This window comes from Candoia aspera, chromosome 17, assembly GCF_035149785.1.
Source record: "Candoia aspera isolate rCanAsp1 chromosome 17, rCanAsp1.hap2, whole genome shotgun sequence".
NCBI classification, from domain to species: Eukaryota; Metazoa; Chordata; class Lepidosauria; order Squamata; family Boidae; genus Candoia; species Candoia aspera.
The window spans coordinates 10,280,410-10,293,208 of record NC_086169.1 but is presented as its reverse complement, the minus strand read 5'-3'; the positions used below and the strand labels follow the sequence as shown (position 1 = coordinate 10,293,208).

General features: G+C 48.1%; 1 protein-coding gene across 1 annotated transcript in view; it reads left to right on the top strand.

Moving 5' to 3' along the window:
- ARHGAP30 (Rho GTPase activating protein 30) overlaps positions 1–12,799 on the top strand; it is a 35,694-nt gene continuing 22,895 nt past the window's right edge. The window contains exons 1-2 of the mRNA XM_063316725.1: positions 1–446; positions 11,591–11,693. Coding sequence (XP_063172795.1) covers positions 338–446; positions 11,591–11,693 — 212 coding nt within the window. The 5' untranslated portion in view covers positions 1–337. The remainder of the gene's footprint in view (positions 447–11,590; positions 11,694–12,799) is intronic.

Genomic DNA, 12,799 nt, shown 5'->3' with positions numbered 1-12,799 from the left:
GATTTTCTACCTTTCCCCCTTCTACAACTGTAGCTTTGCTGCAGTGTCCTGGTGGGCCTGGAACCACAGGAGCACCCCCACTTCTGGTGGCCCCAAGGCTGCAAAGAGAGCCCTTTCTGAAGCCTTTGGATGGGATGAGTATTGGCCACGGAGACTAGAATGAATTTAAGGAAGCAGAAGATCGCCGTGGGCCAGTAAATGAGTTCTGGGCAGCTGGGAGCAGAACAGCCAACAGCTTTTGCCTGAAGCCCAATGGACTTGGCCCAGCCTTGGAAGCTGAAGAAGGCAGAAGGGTGTAAGCGCTGAGGAAGAGGAGGAGCGGGGCCCCTTAGCCCCCATGTCGCTGGCCATGAAAGCTCGGCAGAAGGTGAAACGGAAGGGACCGGCCAAAGATCGGGTCTTTGGGTGTGACCTGGTGGAGCATCTGCAGTCATCTGGCCACGATGGTGAGTGGTTTTCTTTTCGGAGACCGGCAGATTTTTCAGCCCCCTTAAATGCCCATTTGCTTTGCTCTGAACTTTGTTGGCTTTTCCAGGCGGATTCCATCCTTGGGGATGCAATGCTGTTTATCCTAAATCTGGAGCCCCTATGAGGGTTTCTCCGAACTGGGCCTTCCAGGTGCATCCCCAGATATCCACAAGGCATGTTCCAATATTAGTAATGGTTAAAGGACCGATAAAAAATTAAAGCCCAATAGGTCAAAGCAACAAACAGCATTATAACAGCAACATTAAAATCAATATGTGTGTCTGTTAAAAGGCCAGACGGTGAAGCTGGTTAAATTGGGGGCCCAAAGTTTTGAAGGACTGTCAAAAAGGGACTATTTCTAGGAGCTGAGTTCCTCACTGGTTGGATCAATCATTATCTGCTGAGCTTACAAAGGGGGACATACATGACACGACATCTTGGATATTCATGTAGGGCCATTCCATGAACCTATGGCAGGAGATATAAAAGAAAATGTAGGAACCCTTCAAAATGGGGTGATTGTGGGAGGACAGCTGTGGTAGTCTCCGGTGGCCAAAAATCAGAATTATACCTTTAGCACCTTTTCTGACTAGCAATTTTTACGAAAAAATAAAACCCATAAGCTACATCTGATGAAATAAGTTGCAGCTCATGAAAGTTTATGATTTTTAGTAAAAGTGGCTAGCTAGAAAGGGCATTACCAGACTTATTCTGATTCAGAGTGGGCTGAAATTTCAAACTATGCGTGTCAGTCCAAAGCTGACTGCAACTCATAATTTTTTCACTCAGTATTAAGGATCAGCTTTAGATTTTTGCTGTTTTTGAAATGAATATTAATCAGCATCCATGATCTGCTATTAGTAAAAAGATGCTATATTTACTAGATGTCTGCTATCTGCTTGTCTGCTATCCTGGACTGTCATGCCGGATTTCAGATATTGATTTTTGCTGAAATTGCTGTATGTCACTTTCCAGTTCATTTCAACCACCATGTTGAGAATGAGTACACTTTTGCTTTCCTAGCATTCCTTGTTTGAACTGCATTTACACATGCTTTAGCTGGGCCAGAAAGATCTAAGAGAAGCTTCTTAAACCCTTACACTCCGGTCTAAGATGAAAGCCCTTTGCATATGTAATAATCATGTGGAAATAATAATAAACAGAAATGTGCCCATATATTTGAGCAGACCAGTCCCACCCCCGTGTCTCCTAATACGCCTTGAACACTGAATCAATATTGACTTTACTAATTTCTTGGCAATCTACTATAAATAAAATTGAAATAACTATGGGATGCTCAATGTTCCATGGTTCACAGCTGGAAAATATATGCAACGTATCTGAATATTCTTGGTTCCTGCAAGAACAAAATAGATAAAGAATAAATTTAAAGAATAATGTTTCCTGCAAATTCGATATTAGATAGTTACGTGGATTCAGTAATGTAAGTTTATTGCAAAAATATAAAAGGAAAGTTAAAACCAGAGATATTCCAACCACCTGTTGCATTCCACCGTTAATTTATTTCTTGTTCCGAGTGACCACAGCATAGATCGTGGTAGCCAGACTTTCTCTCTCTCCTGATAGGCCCCGGTTATCATCTGGCAGCTTAAGATGGAATAAGGATTTGCTATCTTGGAGCAAACTGAGTTTGCCATGAGGCTGTCACAGAATGGCTGCCATTGTGGGGGTGGCCAGTGACAGGTCGCCCCTTTATCAGAAGATAAGCTGAGGGGAGTGGTCCGAGCTGCCCACGTGCCCCCAAAGCAGTGTTCCTCAGCCTTGGCCACTTTAAGATGTGTGGACTTAAGCTCCCAGAATTCCCCAGCCAGCATGCTGGGAATTCTGGGAATTCTGGGAAGTCTAGGAAGTCCACACATCTTAAAGTGGTCAGGAGCACTGACCCAAAGGACACAAGAAAAGCTGCCAAGATGGGGAGTATCACAGATGCTTGGTGCCTGCCACCTCCTTTCCAACAACTTGAGAGGCCACACAGCTTCACAGAACTGCACATGTTCCCACCGGTCCAAAGCTTTGTCCATTGTTGCCCTAAACCTTTTGGTGCTGGGACCCTGCCTCTGTCAGTCTCTGGGCTCAGAGGTGGCTGAGTAGACTAAGTATGAGCCTCGGGCTGATGGGATCTCTCAACGCCGGGCTGCATTGCAACTCCTGCCACCCCAGCCTGCGTGGCCAGTCTAATCCAGCTCATTTCCAGGGTGTCAAGTTGGGTTTCCACAGCCTTCCTTTGTACTGTATGGAGGTCATGCAAGACATCCCAGGGAAATGTCTATTCGATGGACAATCCCACCTGTTTTTTGGCAAACGCTGAGATTCAGGAGGGCCTGGGTTGGGCACTGGCCAGCTCCCTTGTGCACAGCTTGCGCAGCACACAGGAAGCCAGCTGGGAGGTGCCACTTGAAAGCAGAGCAGGCAAGTTGGGGAGGAAGAACAAGCCCAGCTCTTGGGACTTCCTCGTTTGGGCTGTTGCCCCAGCCCTTGTCCCTGGGAGCAGTTGCGTCAACGTGGCGGTTGAGCAAACACAGCCAGGGACGGTCGAGCGCTGTAAACAAGCCGGCTCCCCGCTTGTCGTGATTGATGATGTGGTCTTCCCAGAATGCTGTGGTCCCAGGGCTCTTTTAGAACCTGGCATGCTTCGCCCATGAACATGCAAGGTGGAAATCTCTTTTATAGCTTTATTCTGAAGAAAGGGCACCCATGACTTCGGTTCCATAGGCGCGCCGAGCTTGCAAATCAGCACAACTTTTATGCATGTTTAGAACAAAGAGGAACATGATTATTGGCAATCAATAATTGTTCACACCCTTGGGGGGGCAAAACACTCCCCAAAGGTGGGCACTTCCACTGTAGCTGGGGAGAGATACGAGCTAGCTGTAATCTGTCTGTTCCCCCTGCGTGTCCAGCTGACCACTTCCTCCCCCCTTCCTCGTCCAGTTTGGGGGAGACTTGCTGCCTTTCTCTGCTTGCACCTGGCTGATAACAGATCCACCCAGGAAGGGCTCCAGTCTTACCTACCAGCCTTTGAAACGCTCAGAGCCAAGGGGTTCTTCAGATCAACTCTAAGTCACCATCAGCACCGTGCTCTGCCTTGCTTCCTGGCTCAGTAATAGTTGCTTGGCGTGCCCAAGGAGCCAACTTCTGTCTCAGGCAGATAAAAAGTCCAGCCGATCGTTGACGGAAAGGCCTTTCAGCGCTAGAAGCTGCAGCCCGTTGAAACTGCTATCCCAGCAGGTGTTACTAGTGGTGGCTGGAGAAGCGTTCCCACTCAGCTCTCATCCAATGTGATGAAAGAGATTTTTGTTCTGGAAATTATTTCAGAGGCAATGGGCCTTTGGGGAAAATTCTCACAAGTGGAACGTCGGTGTTTTAGTTCTTCTTTTGGACTCGGGGGGCCTACCATTCGTGGCACAGTCCTTTCTCCAACGATTGGCAGCCTCCCTGATTTCCACAGGAGCATGAATTCCTAAGGGAAATATATCAGGAGGGGGTTTTTTGGACTATGGACAGGCTGTAGAGTCACGCAAAGTTGTGTCTTGGAATTCAGCCGTGACAGGAACAGCACCCTTCACATCTCCAAGAAGAAAGGACTTTGGTTGTGATTTGTTAGATTTTTTTATCCAGCATTTTCTTCAGGAACTCGAGGAGTCTTAGATGGGGATCTCCTTTAATTATATGCCCACTGTAACAACAACCCTGTGAGATAGATTAGATAAAAGAAAGGGACTGGCCCATTGAGTTTCCATGGCCAAAGGTGGGCTTGAACCTGGGTCTCCCCTGTCCTAGTCCAATACAGGTAGTCCTCGCTAACAACCACAATTGAGACTGAAATTTCAGTTGCTAAGTGACGCAGTCATTAAGCAAATCCGACCTGATTTTGCGATCTTTTTTGTGGCGGTCAATAAGCGAATCACTGCGGTCATTAAGGGAACCACGTGGCTGTTAAGCAAATCACGCAGTTCCCCATTGATTTTGCTTGCCAGAAGCTGGCTGGAAAGGTCGAAAATGGCGATCACGTGACCACGGGATGCTGCGACAGTCATAAATGCAAGCCGGTTGCCAAGTGCCCAAATTGTGATCATGTGACCACAGGGACACTGAGATGGTCTTAAGTGCGAGCATCAGTTGTAAGTTGGCTTTTTCAGCACCGTCATAAGTCTGAACCGTTACTAAACAAATAGTCATTAAGTGAGGACTACCTGTACTGCATCCCACTGGCTCATCAAGAGCTTCACCCAGAAGATGCCAGAAATGCCAAGGCATGTTTCAGCACAGGATTAAACGTTGCAGGGTTCCTCTCCTGCAATTATGGGGCAGCAACTGTTAGGACCCATTGTTGGCATAGCCCCAATGAGAATTTCACGAACTTCTGGAGGACACCAGGTTGGGGAAGGTTGTAAAATGAAATGGACAAATATTTTGAGCTGATCTGAGAGATCCTCCTAACTGGGATTGGATGGCTGGATTCACATAATTTACTGAAGCCGGATTAACAAAGCACAGTTCCTGTGTTCGCATAACCAGCTGTGGACCCAGAACATCTGAAATGCTGAGTTTGTACAAGCCAATGAATCACAAACAACTCAATCCCGTTTACCATGCTGGCACGTTGTGCAAACTCAGCCAATAAGCGCATTCAACTAATTAGGGACCTTCCAAGGCAAAGAAGAACGGTTGATCCTGCTTCTTGATTGCAGAGTAAATGTATTCCTCCTCTCTAGCTGGGCTTTTGGGGCAAGGCTGTTGCTGGAAGGGAGTTGTGTGCCGAGGCAGCATCACATTGCGGGCGCGGCCACTCTTCAGGGCTGTGCCATTGGGCCACCCTTCTATTGCCCCTAAGTCGCCATCATCTCATCCAGCCATTCCCAAATCTGGTCTGCCTTCTGGAGAGGTTGAAATTCAGTTCCAGAATCCCTAGCCAGGTGGTGCCAACGTTGGGGAAGACTGACGTAATCCAGTACACCAGCTTTGGGGACGGTTATGTCAAAAATGTAAATCTTCGAAAGGCAGATATAGGCACATCCTCTTTATTCCTGATGTGCAGGTATCTATAAAGGTAATGCTTGGGGATCAGCTGGCCAGTTGGTCTATAGGTAGGACCCCTTTGGAGTTGGTGATGACAGATGGCTCTCTGACGGTTTCTGCTAGTAATTTAGGCATTCTGCATTCACAAATTCTGCCCCTGGAATGTGTCACCTGGCCTTAATACTGGATATTTAGCGCCCTCCAAAGTGCCGGTTTTAGCCTTTAAGCATCAGAAACCAGGATGTCTAGAGAAGGACCGTCCCACACAGTGTAAACTTGTTATAGCTCATATTCCCTCTTGACTGATATTATTTCCCACGTGACAAGCAAACCTTAGTTAGCATTTGGGCAGGGGATCTTCAGCAGCAGCAGCAGCAGCTGTAGGATAGGCTGGCAAACAGAAGAAAACATTCTGCTGGAAGACCAGGGAAAATCACTTTTCTATCAATGCTACGAACACATTTTTTCTTGCCGTTTGGTTTCCAAGATTCTCAGCCCTGCTTTTAACGCTACAAAACACAAAAAGACGGGTTGCTGTGCCTCTGTGCTTTTCCGGACAAAATAGTGGGGTGCAGCGATTTTTCAGCTGACCAGAGAAAGACCAAGATAAGAGCTTGCCCCTGGTAAATGGTGGTTTTGTGACAGCCATGATCCCCAGTAGCCATTTGGTGAGAACTTATCAGGGTTACGAAATTCTAACGGCATCCATTGACTGTGAAAGGCTGTTAGCTGCAGTAATTGGCATTTCCTTATCGGCAACACCTCCATCTTTGACCTGTTCAAAGAGCTGTTATAGGTTCTCAATTCTCTTTATTTCAGAGTGCCAAATGCAAATATACTGGTTTGCAGAGAGCCCTCTCTCATGATCAAGCACTTTCTTTTCTCAAGTAAGGGATGCATTAGGATCTACGTCTGATCCATCCTATCATAAAGATATTTTTTAATCCGTTCAGTCGTGTATAAGCCATCAATACTCTCTATAAACCACTGTGTAAACCATTTGATTGCTTTGGGATTAATTTCTAAAAAATGCACACAGTTTCCTTATAGGAGGCTTTTTTTAAAAAAATCTATTCCATCCTGTCTGATTCTCAGAGGCTGCCTGGACAAGTCCCTGCAGTTTTCTTGGCAAGGTTTTTGGGAAGTGGTTTGCCATTGCTTCCTTCCTAGGGCTGAGAGAGAGTGGCTGGCCCAAAGTCACCCAGCTGGCTTTGTGCCTCAGGCGGGACTAGAACTCATGGCTTCCTGGTTTCTAGCCTGGGATCTTAACCGTGACACCCAACTGGCTCTATCATAAAGACAGCCTTAACTAAATTTAAAAACTGCCTTTAAAAAACATTCAAAGACCAACCAGCGATTCAGAATAAAGCATTAGGGCAAAAGAAAAGCAGATTCTCCTTTTAGGGCTCATCTTTATAATTAGCAGCTTTACGAGCTTTCCTCCCATCCAGAGGTTTCCACAGGGTATGGGCAAAAAAGTCAAGATGGCGGTCTCAGTGGAGTGATCTAAGCCCCACTTGTTTTTTTAAGTGCATCACATGGTCACTCTGACAAAAATGGGCACAGCTTCGATTGCACCATGGTGGCCCCTTCTTGACTTCTTTTGACCATACCCTGCGGGCACTTCTACTCCCATCCTTGAGAAATTTGGGCAGAAGTTGGTCTAAAAGCACTGCGCCCCCCCCCACACCTTGGCTGCACCTCAGCAACGGGGCTGGTCAGTGCTGCTGCCCCGCCCCCCATGGCCTGGGGGAGTTTCAAGGCAACCCTGGTGGATTCCTGCCACCTTTCCCCTTTCCCTTCCCACCCTGTGTCGCCGCCAGTCGTTCTCCCGAACACAAACAAAGGGCATCTGGGCAGGCGTGTCAGGCAGGCAGTCTCCCCACCTTTCCAAGAGGACCCCCTTCCTGCAGGCTCACTCAAGGCGGATAGGTTTCCGATCAGCAAGTGGAGAAGGAAGAAACTCTCAAACTGGTTGACCCCATTACCCCTCTTCCTGGTCTCGAATAATGTCAATACCCCCACAAAACAACCCAGGTTTCGTTATTTTACACACGTTTCTCAGCAGTGGCAGCCCCAGACTGGATCCTCAACTCACAAAGACACAAAGAGCCCCATTACTCCCAGCATATGCCCGGATTACTCCCTTGGGGGTAATTCCCCCAGTTTAAGAACCAGGGCTTTAAGAAGTTACTGATCTACATCCCTGGCTTAATTACAAGGTCCAAGCGACCTTTTGCTGAACGAGCTGGAGACCCCTTCCACGCCGGTTGCTTGCCCAGTTCCGTGACATCTACTTACGGCCTCCTGTTCTGAACAGACTCATGTCAAACTAATATGATGAACGTCCCCTGGAACTTGAAGGCCTCATTCTTGGCCGTGTTGATAAAGGAAAATCTCACCTGGCATCTGCAACTCACATATTGTATTCAGCGGAAAGCACCCTTCTGTTATTGATTGACTGATGGATTGATTGCCAGTGGGAATATTGACCTCCTGGGGGACCTACATTTCGTCTCACGTGAGGTCAATATTCCCATCTCTGCCCCCAAAGAAGAAAGTAGCTATGGAAGAGAGGTGTCCAGTCTCTGGACATACGCCAAGGGGTAGTCCACAACAGATCTGATGGGCCACTTGGAGCCCAGCACGTCGCAATTCCCTCCGTGAACTGTGGATTGTATTCTGCCTAGGAAAGCATCCCTTTCCTGCCAGAAGATGCTGGATCAGCCTCAGCCTGCCTCAGATGGCCAGCATAAAGATGGAGGCTCTGTTATCAAGATGTACCATCAAGAAACCAAAAGCAGGCAGACTGTGTGGGCGAGCCTGGAATCTGTAAAACAGGTCCTGGGCAGGAATTCCAGGAATGCGTGTTAGCTCTGATATCCATTTAACTTCTAGGCCAGGACACTTCACCTCCTAGGTCTCTGACCCCCCACACCATCCCTAAAAGTATAAAATGACTCTCCTGTTTTGGAGAAAGCATAACACTCCCCGGATTCCCAAACAGGTTGGCCAGAAGTTTGGAATCTGGGGAGGTGTGATCCCAACACACCTAAGAGGTTGAGGGCGGCAGCATGTAAGGCCAGGAAAAATGAAATGAGAGACTCCCCTTGATTCTTCTCCCTCTAATCATCAGCCAAGGAGTAAAATAGGCTAGGAAGAAATCTTGTGGACAAGGCACCGCTAGGTCTGTGCGGGATCCACTTGTGTTTGTTCTCTTGATCTATTGTGTACCTTCCTGCAATATGCAAAAGGTGCATAGAGAATCCGCCATGGTGAGGGTGATCCCTTTATGTCCCAACATGCTGCAATCCTGCGCCCAGGAGGATCGTGGGGGTGTTTGACCATTCAGGTCTATTCAACTACTCCACTTTTTGGGTCAGCATGCTGGAACAAACAATAAGAATTGCGTCATGAAATGGCCCTCTGTTTGGCCTTCCCCATCAGAAGGAGATCCAGAGAAGCAAATCTCCCACGTCTGTTTTGGTTTTGGTTTTGGTTAGGTGCGTGTATCTCTGATAGCTCTTGTCAAGTACATTTACTGGGCAGAGGTGGAAGATGGAATTAGCAAAGTCTTGAGAAATTCACTCACACCAACAATTCAGAGCTACAAACACATCTGGAACATCCTGTGATCTCAATTCTTCCCCCCCGAATGGCTGGAAGCCAAGTGATTGATGGGGCACATGGTGGTATTCACAGATTATCCAAACCAAGAACCCTGCCAGTTCTTTCCCCTTCTAGCCCAAGTGGCATAATTAAATACGTTTTTCCTTTTTCCTCATGGATGCGCCATTAAGTGGATGCACCATACGGGAAGGTGTCAAGTCTGAGAGGGCATCAAGGGAGGAGGTTTCATAGGAAAGGTCTATCAGGGCAAATGGAAACCACATCTCCTCAAAGGCCCACCCACAGAAAGGAACGCAATTCCTTTCCAGCCAGTTTAGCCAGGAGGGTTGAGCAGTTTAACCCTCACCCCATCCAACAGTTTATCTCCCCGCATGTGAAATTTTGTACTTTAGTGGCCAGACACACCCAACCCTCATCTGACCTCTACAGCCACCTTTAAAGTAGGAATTTGTGGCCAAATGGCTCAAAAAGTGAGACCAGGAGCAATGGCGAGGCCCCCTCCGTGGACTCGCAATCTTCAAGCAACCATGTTCTGCTCTGTGACCTCTGGAAAAAATAAGACCGTGGTCGTGCAAAGGATGAAGGGAAAGCTTCTCCTTCTAGGCTGCAGACATGTGTTGCATTGGACAGGCCTTCCGTTTGATAGTTCGCGCAGACCTTTTTGTGCTGTTTTCATGTGGTTAGACATTATCATGCGCCCAGCCTATCTCACAAAGCTGCTGTGGTAGAGAACGGTGCGGAGAAGCGGGCTGGCTGTCTGCTGCCTCCGGCTTTTGAGCAGAAAAGAGAATGAGAGGTACTGGCTGCTGGAAATCAGGCAGCCTGGAAACGCCGCGAAACGAACAGACAAATAACGACACGGACATGCTGACGTCTTCCGCGCCATGTTTTTCTGGCTGTGTTTCTTTCTTTCACTTCCTGTCTCTGGTTCAGAAATGAAATCATGCAGGGACTCCACCCGCATGCTCAGCCTGAGTGGAAGATGTACCTGCTGGCTTGCTCATGCACAGCTAATTCTTACTCATGTATGCTTTTTTAATTGGAAATCCTGTAGACCAGTGCGCCTCCAGCTTGGCCGCTTTAAGATGTGTGGACTTCAACTCCCAGAATTCCCCAGCTATGCTGGCTGGGGAATTCTGGGAGTTGAAGTCCACACATCTTAAAGCGGCCAAGCTGGAGGCGCACTGCTGTAGAGGATGTGCAGTTGGACTTTGTTTCCCTGGCTTAGTCAATTCTAACAAAGTATCTCCAAAAGGTCAAGAATGGGGAACATTTTAAGCAGAGACAGGAATGAGAAAACCGTAACTAAGTAGGGGCAGTTGATGGGCTTCCAAAAACGTGACGGAATTAGTGTTGGGCAGAGATATTATTTTGCTCCCTTCCCCTCTCCTTCAGTTCGAGGAAGGAGAATTTTTTCTAGAAATTCATTTCACTGGAGGAGAGAATTCCCGGAGAAGGAATTTTCAGGGAAAGTCTCCTTGGGGAGTGTGGTGTTCTGGCATTTACGTAGCGGCTAGGTGCGTTTTTCTGTGCAAAATCCTCTCTTCGGTGGTCTGCCGTCTCTGCTTCCATTCAGTCCTAAGGGAAAAGATCTGGGGAGACTTCTCCCGTGGGACTTTAGCCGTCAGTGACGGAGGTCAGAGTATCTGAGCTGGCCAGAGAAGATGGTGGGGGTGGCCTGCCCTTGATGGTCCCATCAGCTCTCCAGGGACAGCCAGTCTTCCTGGCTTTTCAGACTCTGAGGAAATCCTAACGGGGAAACTTTACGATGAAATTGCCCCATTACACACACCCACCCACACACACACACCCACCCGGTTGCAATACTAAGAGGGAGCCCTGCATTCGAGGAATTTCTGTTGCAGGAATTCACCACCAAATTTTTTGTCCACCAAATTTTTTGATCCGCAGATTGGGTGGTGGATCATAAAAGGCCATCCCTGCCCAGACCCACAGGGATGACCTCTGTTTTGCAGAGCAATCATCCTTGGGCTGGACTGCAGAGAAGGGACGAGGAGGTGGGAAAGTCCAAGGGAGGCTAAAGATTAGAAGTTGGAGGAGGTAGAAGGAGAGGTGAAAAAGGAAATGATTCAGTGGTGAGGGAAGAGTCGAGGAGGAGGAGGAGGAGGAGAAGAAGAAGAAGAAGTCAAGAGAGGTGAGGCAAGGAAGGATAATTGTCTACTGATCTGAATACAGCTTAGACAGCGCACTCCATGCTCAGTCATTCCATGGGATTATGGGTTTAAAAGATGGTGGCCACCACATAGGCCTAGGGTTAAACATGGAGGAAACAACAGGAAAGATTAAATGCTAAAAAGGGAGGCTGCAGCCACGGATCCCAGCGGCTCAGAGTAAACACGTTTCCTGGGTGCCTGAAGGTTCTTTTCTAGCTGATCTGGGGGACTCGGGAAGAGATTTGCGGTTTCCAGACTGACTCCTGGTGGTTTCCCAGTTCCCCAGGTCCTGAAGAGCTGCACGGAGTTTGTGGAACAGCATGGAATCCTGGATGGCATTTATCGGCTCTCGGGAGTCTCTTCAAACATCCAAAAATTAAGGTAAATAAAAGTGGAAAGGATTGCCTTGAAATATTTATTTTATTTTTATTTATTTATTTATTTATTTTCTCTCCGGCCTTTATTATTTTCATGAATAACTCAAGGCGGCGAACATACCCAGTACTCCTTCCTCCTCCTCTTTTCCCCCCAACAACAACCCTGTGAGGTGGGTTGGGTTGAAAGAGAGTGACTGGCGGGGTCACCCAGCCGGCTTTCACACCCAAGGCGGGACTAGAACTCTCAGTCTCCTGGTTTCTGGCCCGTTGCCTTGACTACTAGACCAAACTGGCTAAACATCCATTTTGATTTGAGTACCAAGCAGTACCTCTAAGCTTAGATGACTGGGGTGGGAGGTTGCTGACTGCTAGGATACGCCTTCTCGCCCATCAGGCTCCGGGGACTGGCCGCTTCCTCAAAACCCACCCTTTTCTCACTGAGAGAACAGGCAAGGCACTGGGGTCAAGGGACAGGCCTTTTGTCTTTTTTGCTACTTCCAGTTCTGGGCACTCCAAGGAAGTTTTAGGTGGGAGTTTGGCTGGGGGAGTTGGCAAGGAAGGCTCCAAGCACCATGGACAGTGAGGAAAACACGACGATCGTGACCTGCAAGGGGCAGGCACTGGTGGTCTTCCTGCCTGAAGTGCAAGCTGGTGTCCTTATTGAAGGAGAAAGTGAAGAGGCTGGAAGAAAGGGTTGCTCTGCTGAAATGCCTTGGGGAAGATGGAAGTTCCTTGAAAGGGCAGCTGAAGCTCTCCAGGGGGGGCAGAGAAGTGAAGAGAGAACTGGAGGAACTCCCTTGGACAAAGGCAGACATGTGGAGGCATATGACCAAAGATGCAAAGCATCAGGAGGCACCAAAAAATGATCCACAACTACCTGAGCAAAGCTAGCCACGGAGCACTGTGGAAAGCATTGGGGCTCCCATGGGCTGAAGAACCTCAAGAGCTGCCTTCAGAAAAAAGAAGCAGCTCGTCTCTGCTGACAGGGACTGAGGCATCTGTGTGCAGACCTGATATGAAGGTGTAGGAAGTGTGGTTGTGTAATGGGCTTCTCAGAGCCGAGGAGGGAAGAGGGCCGTTTGCAAAAGGACAGAACATCTGCATCTTCTT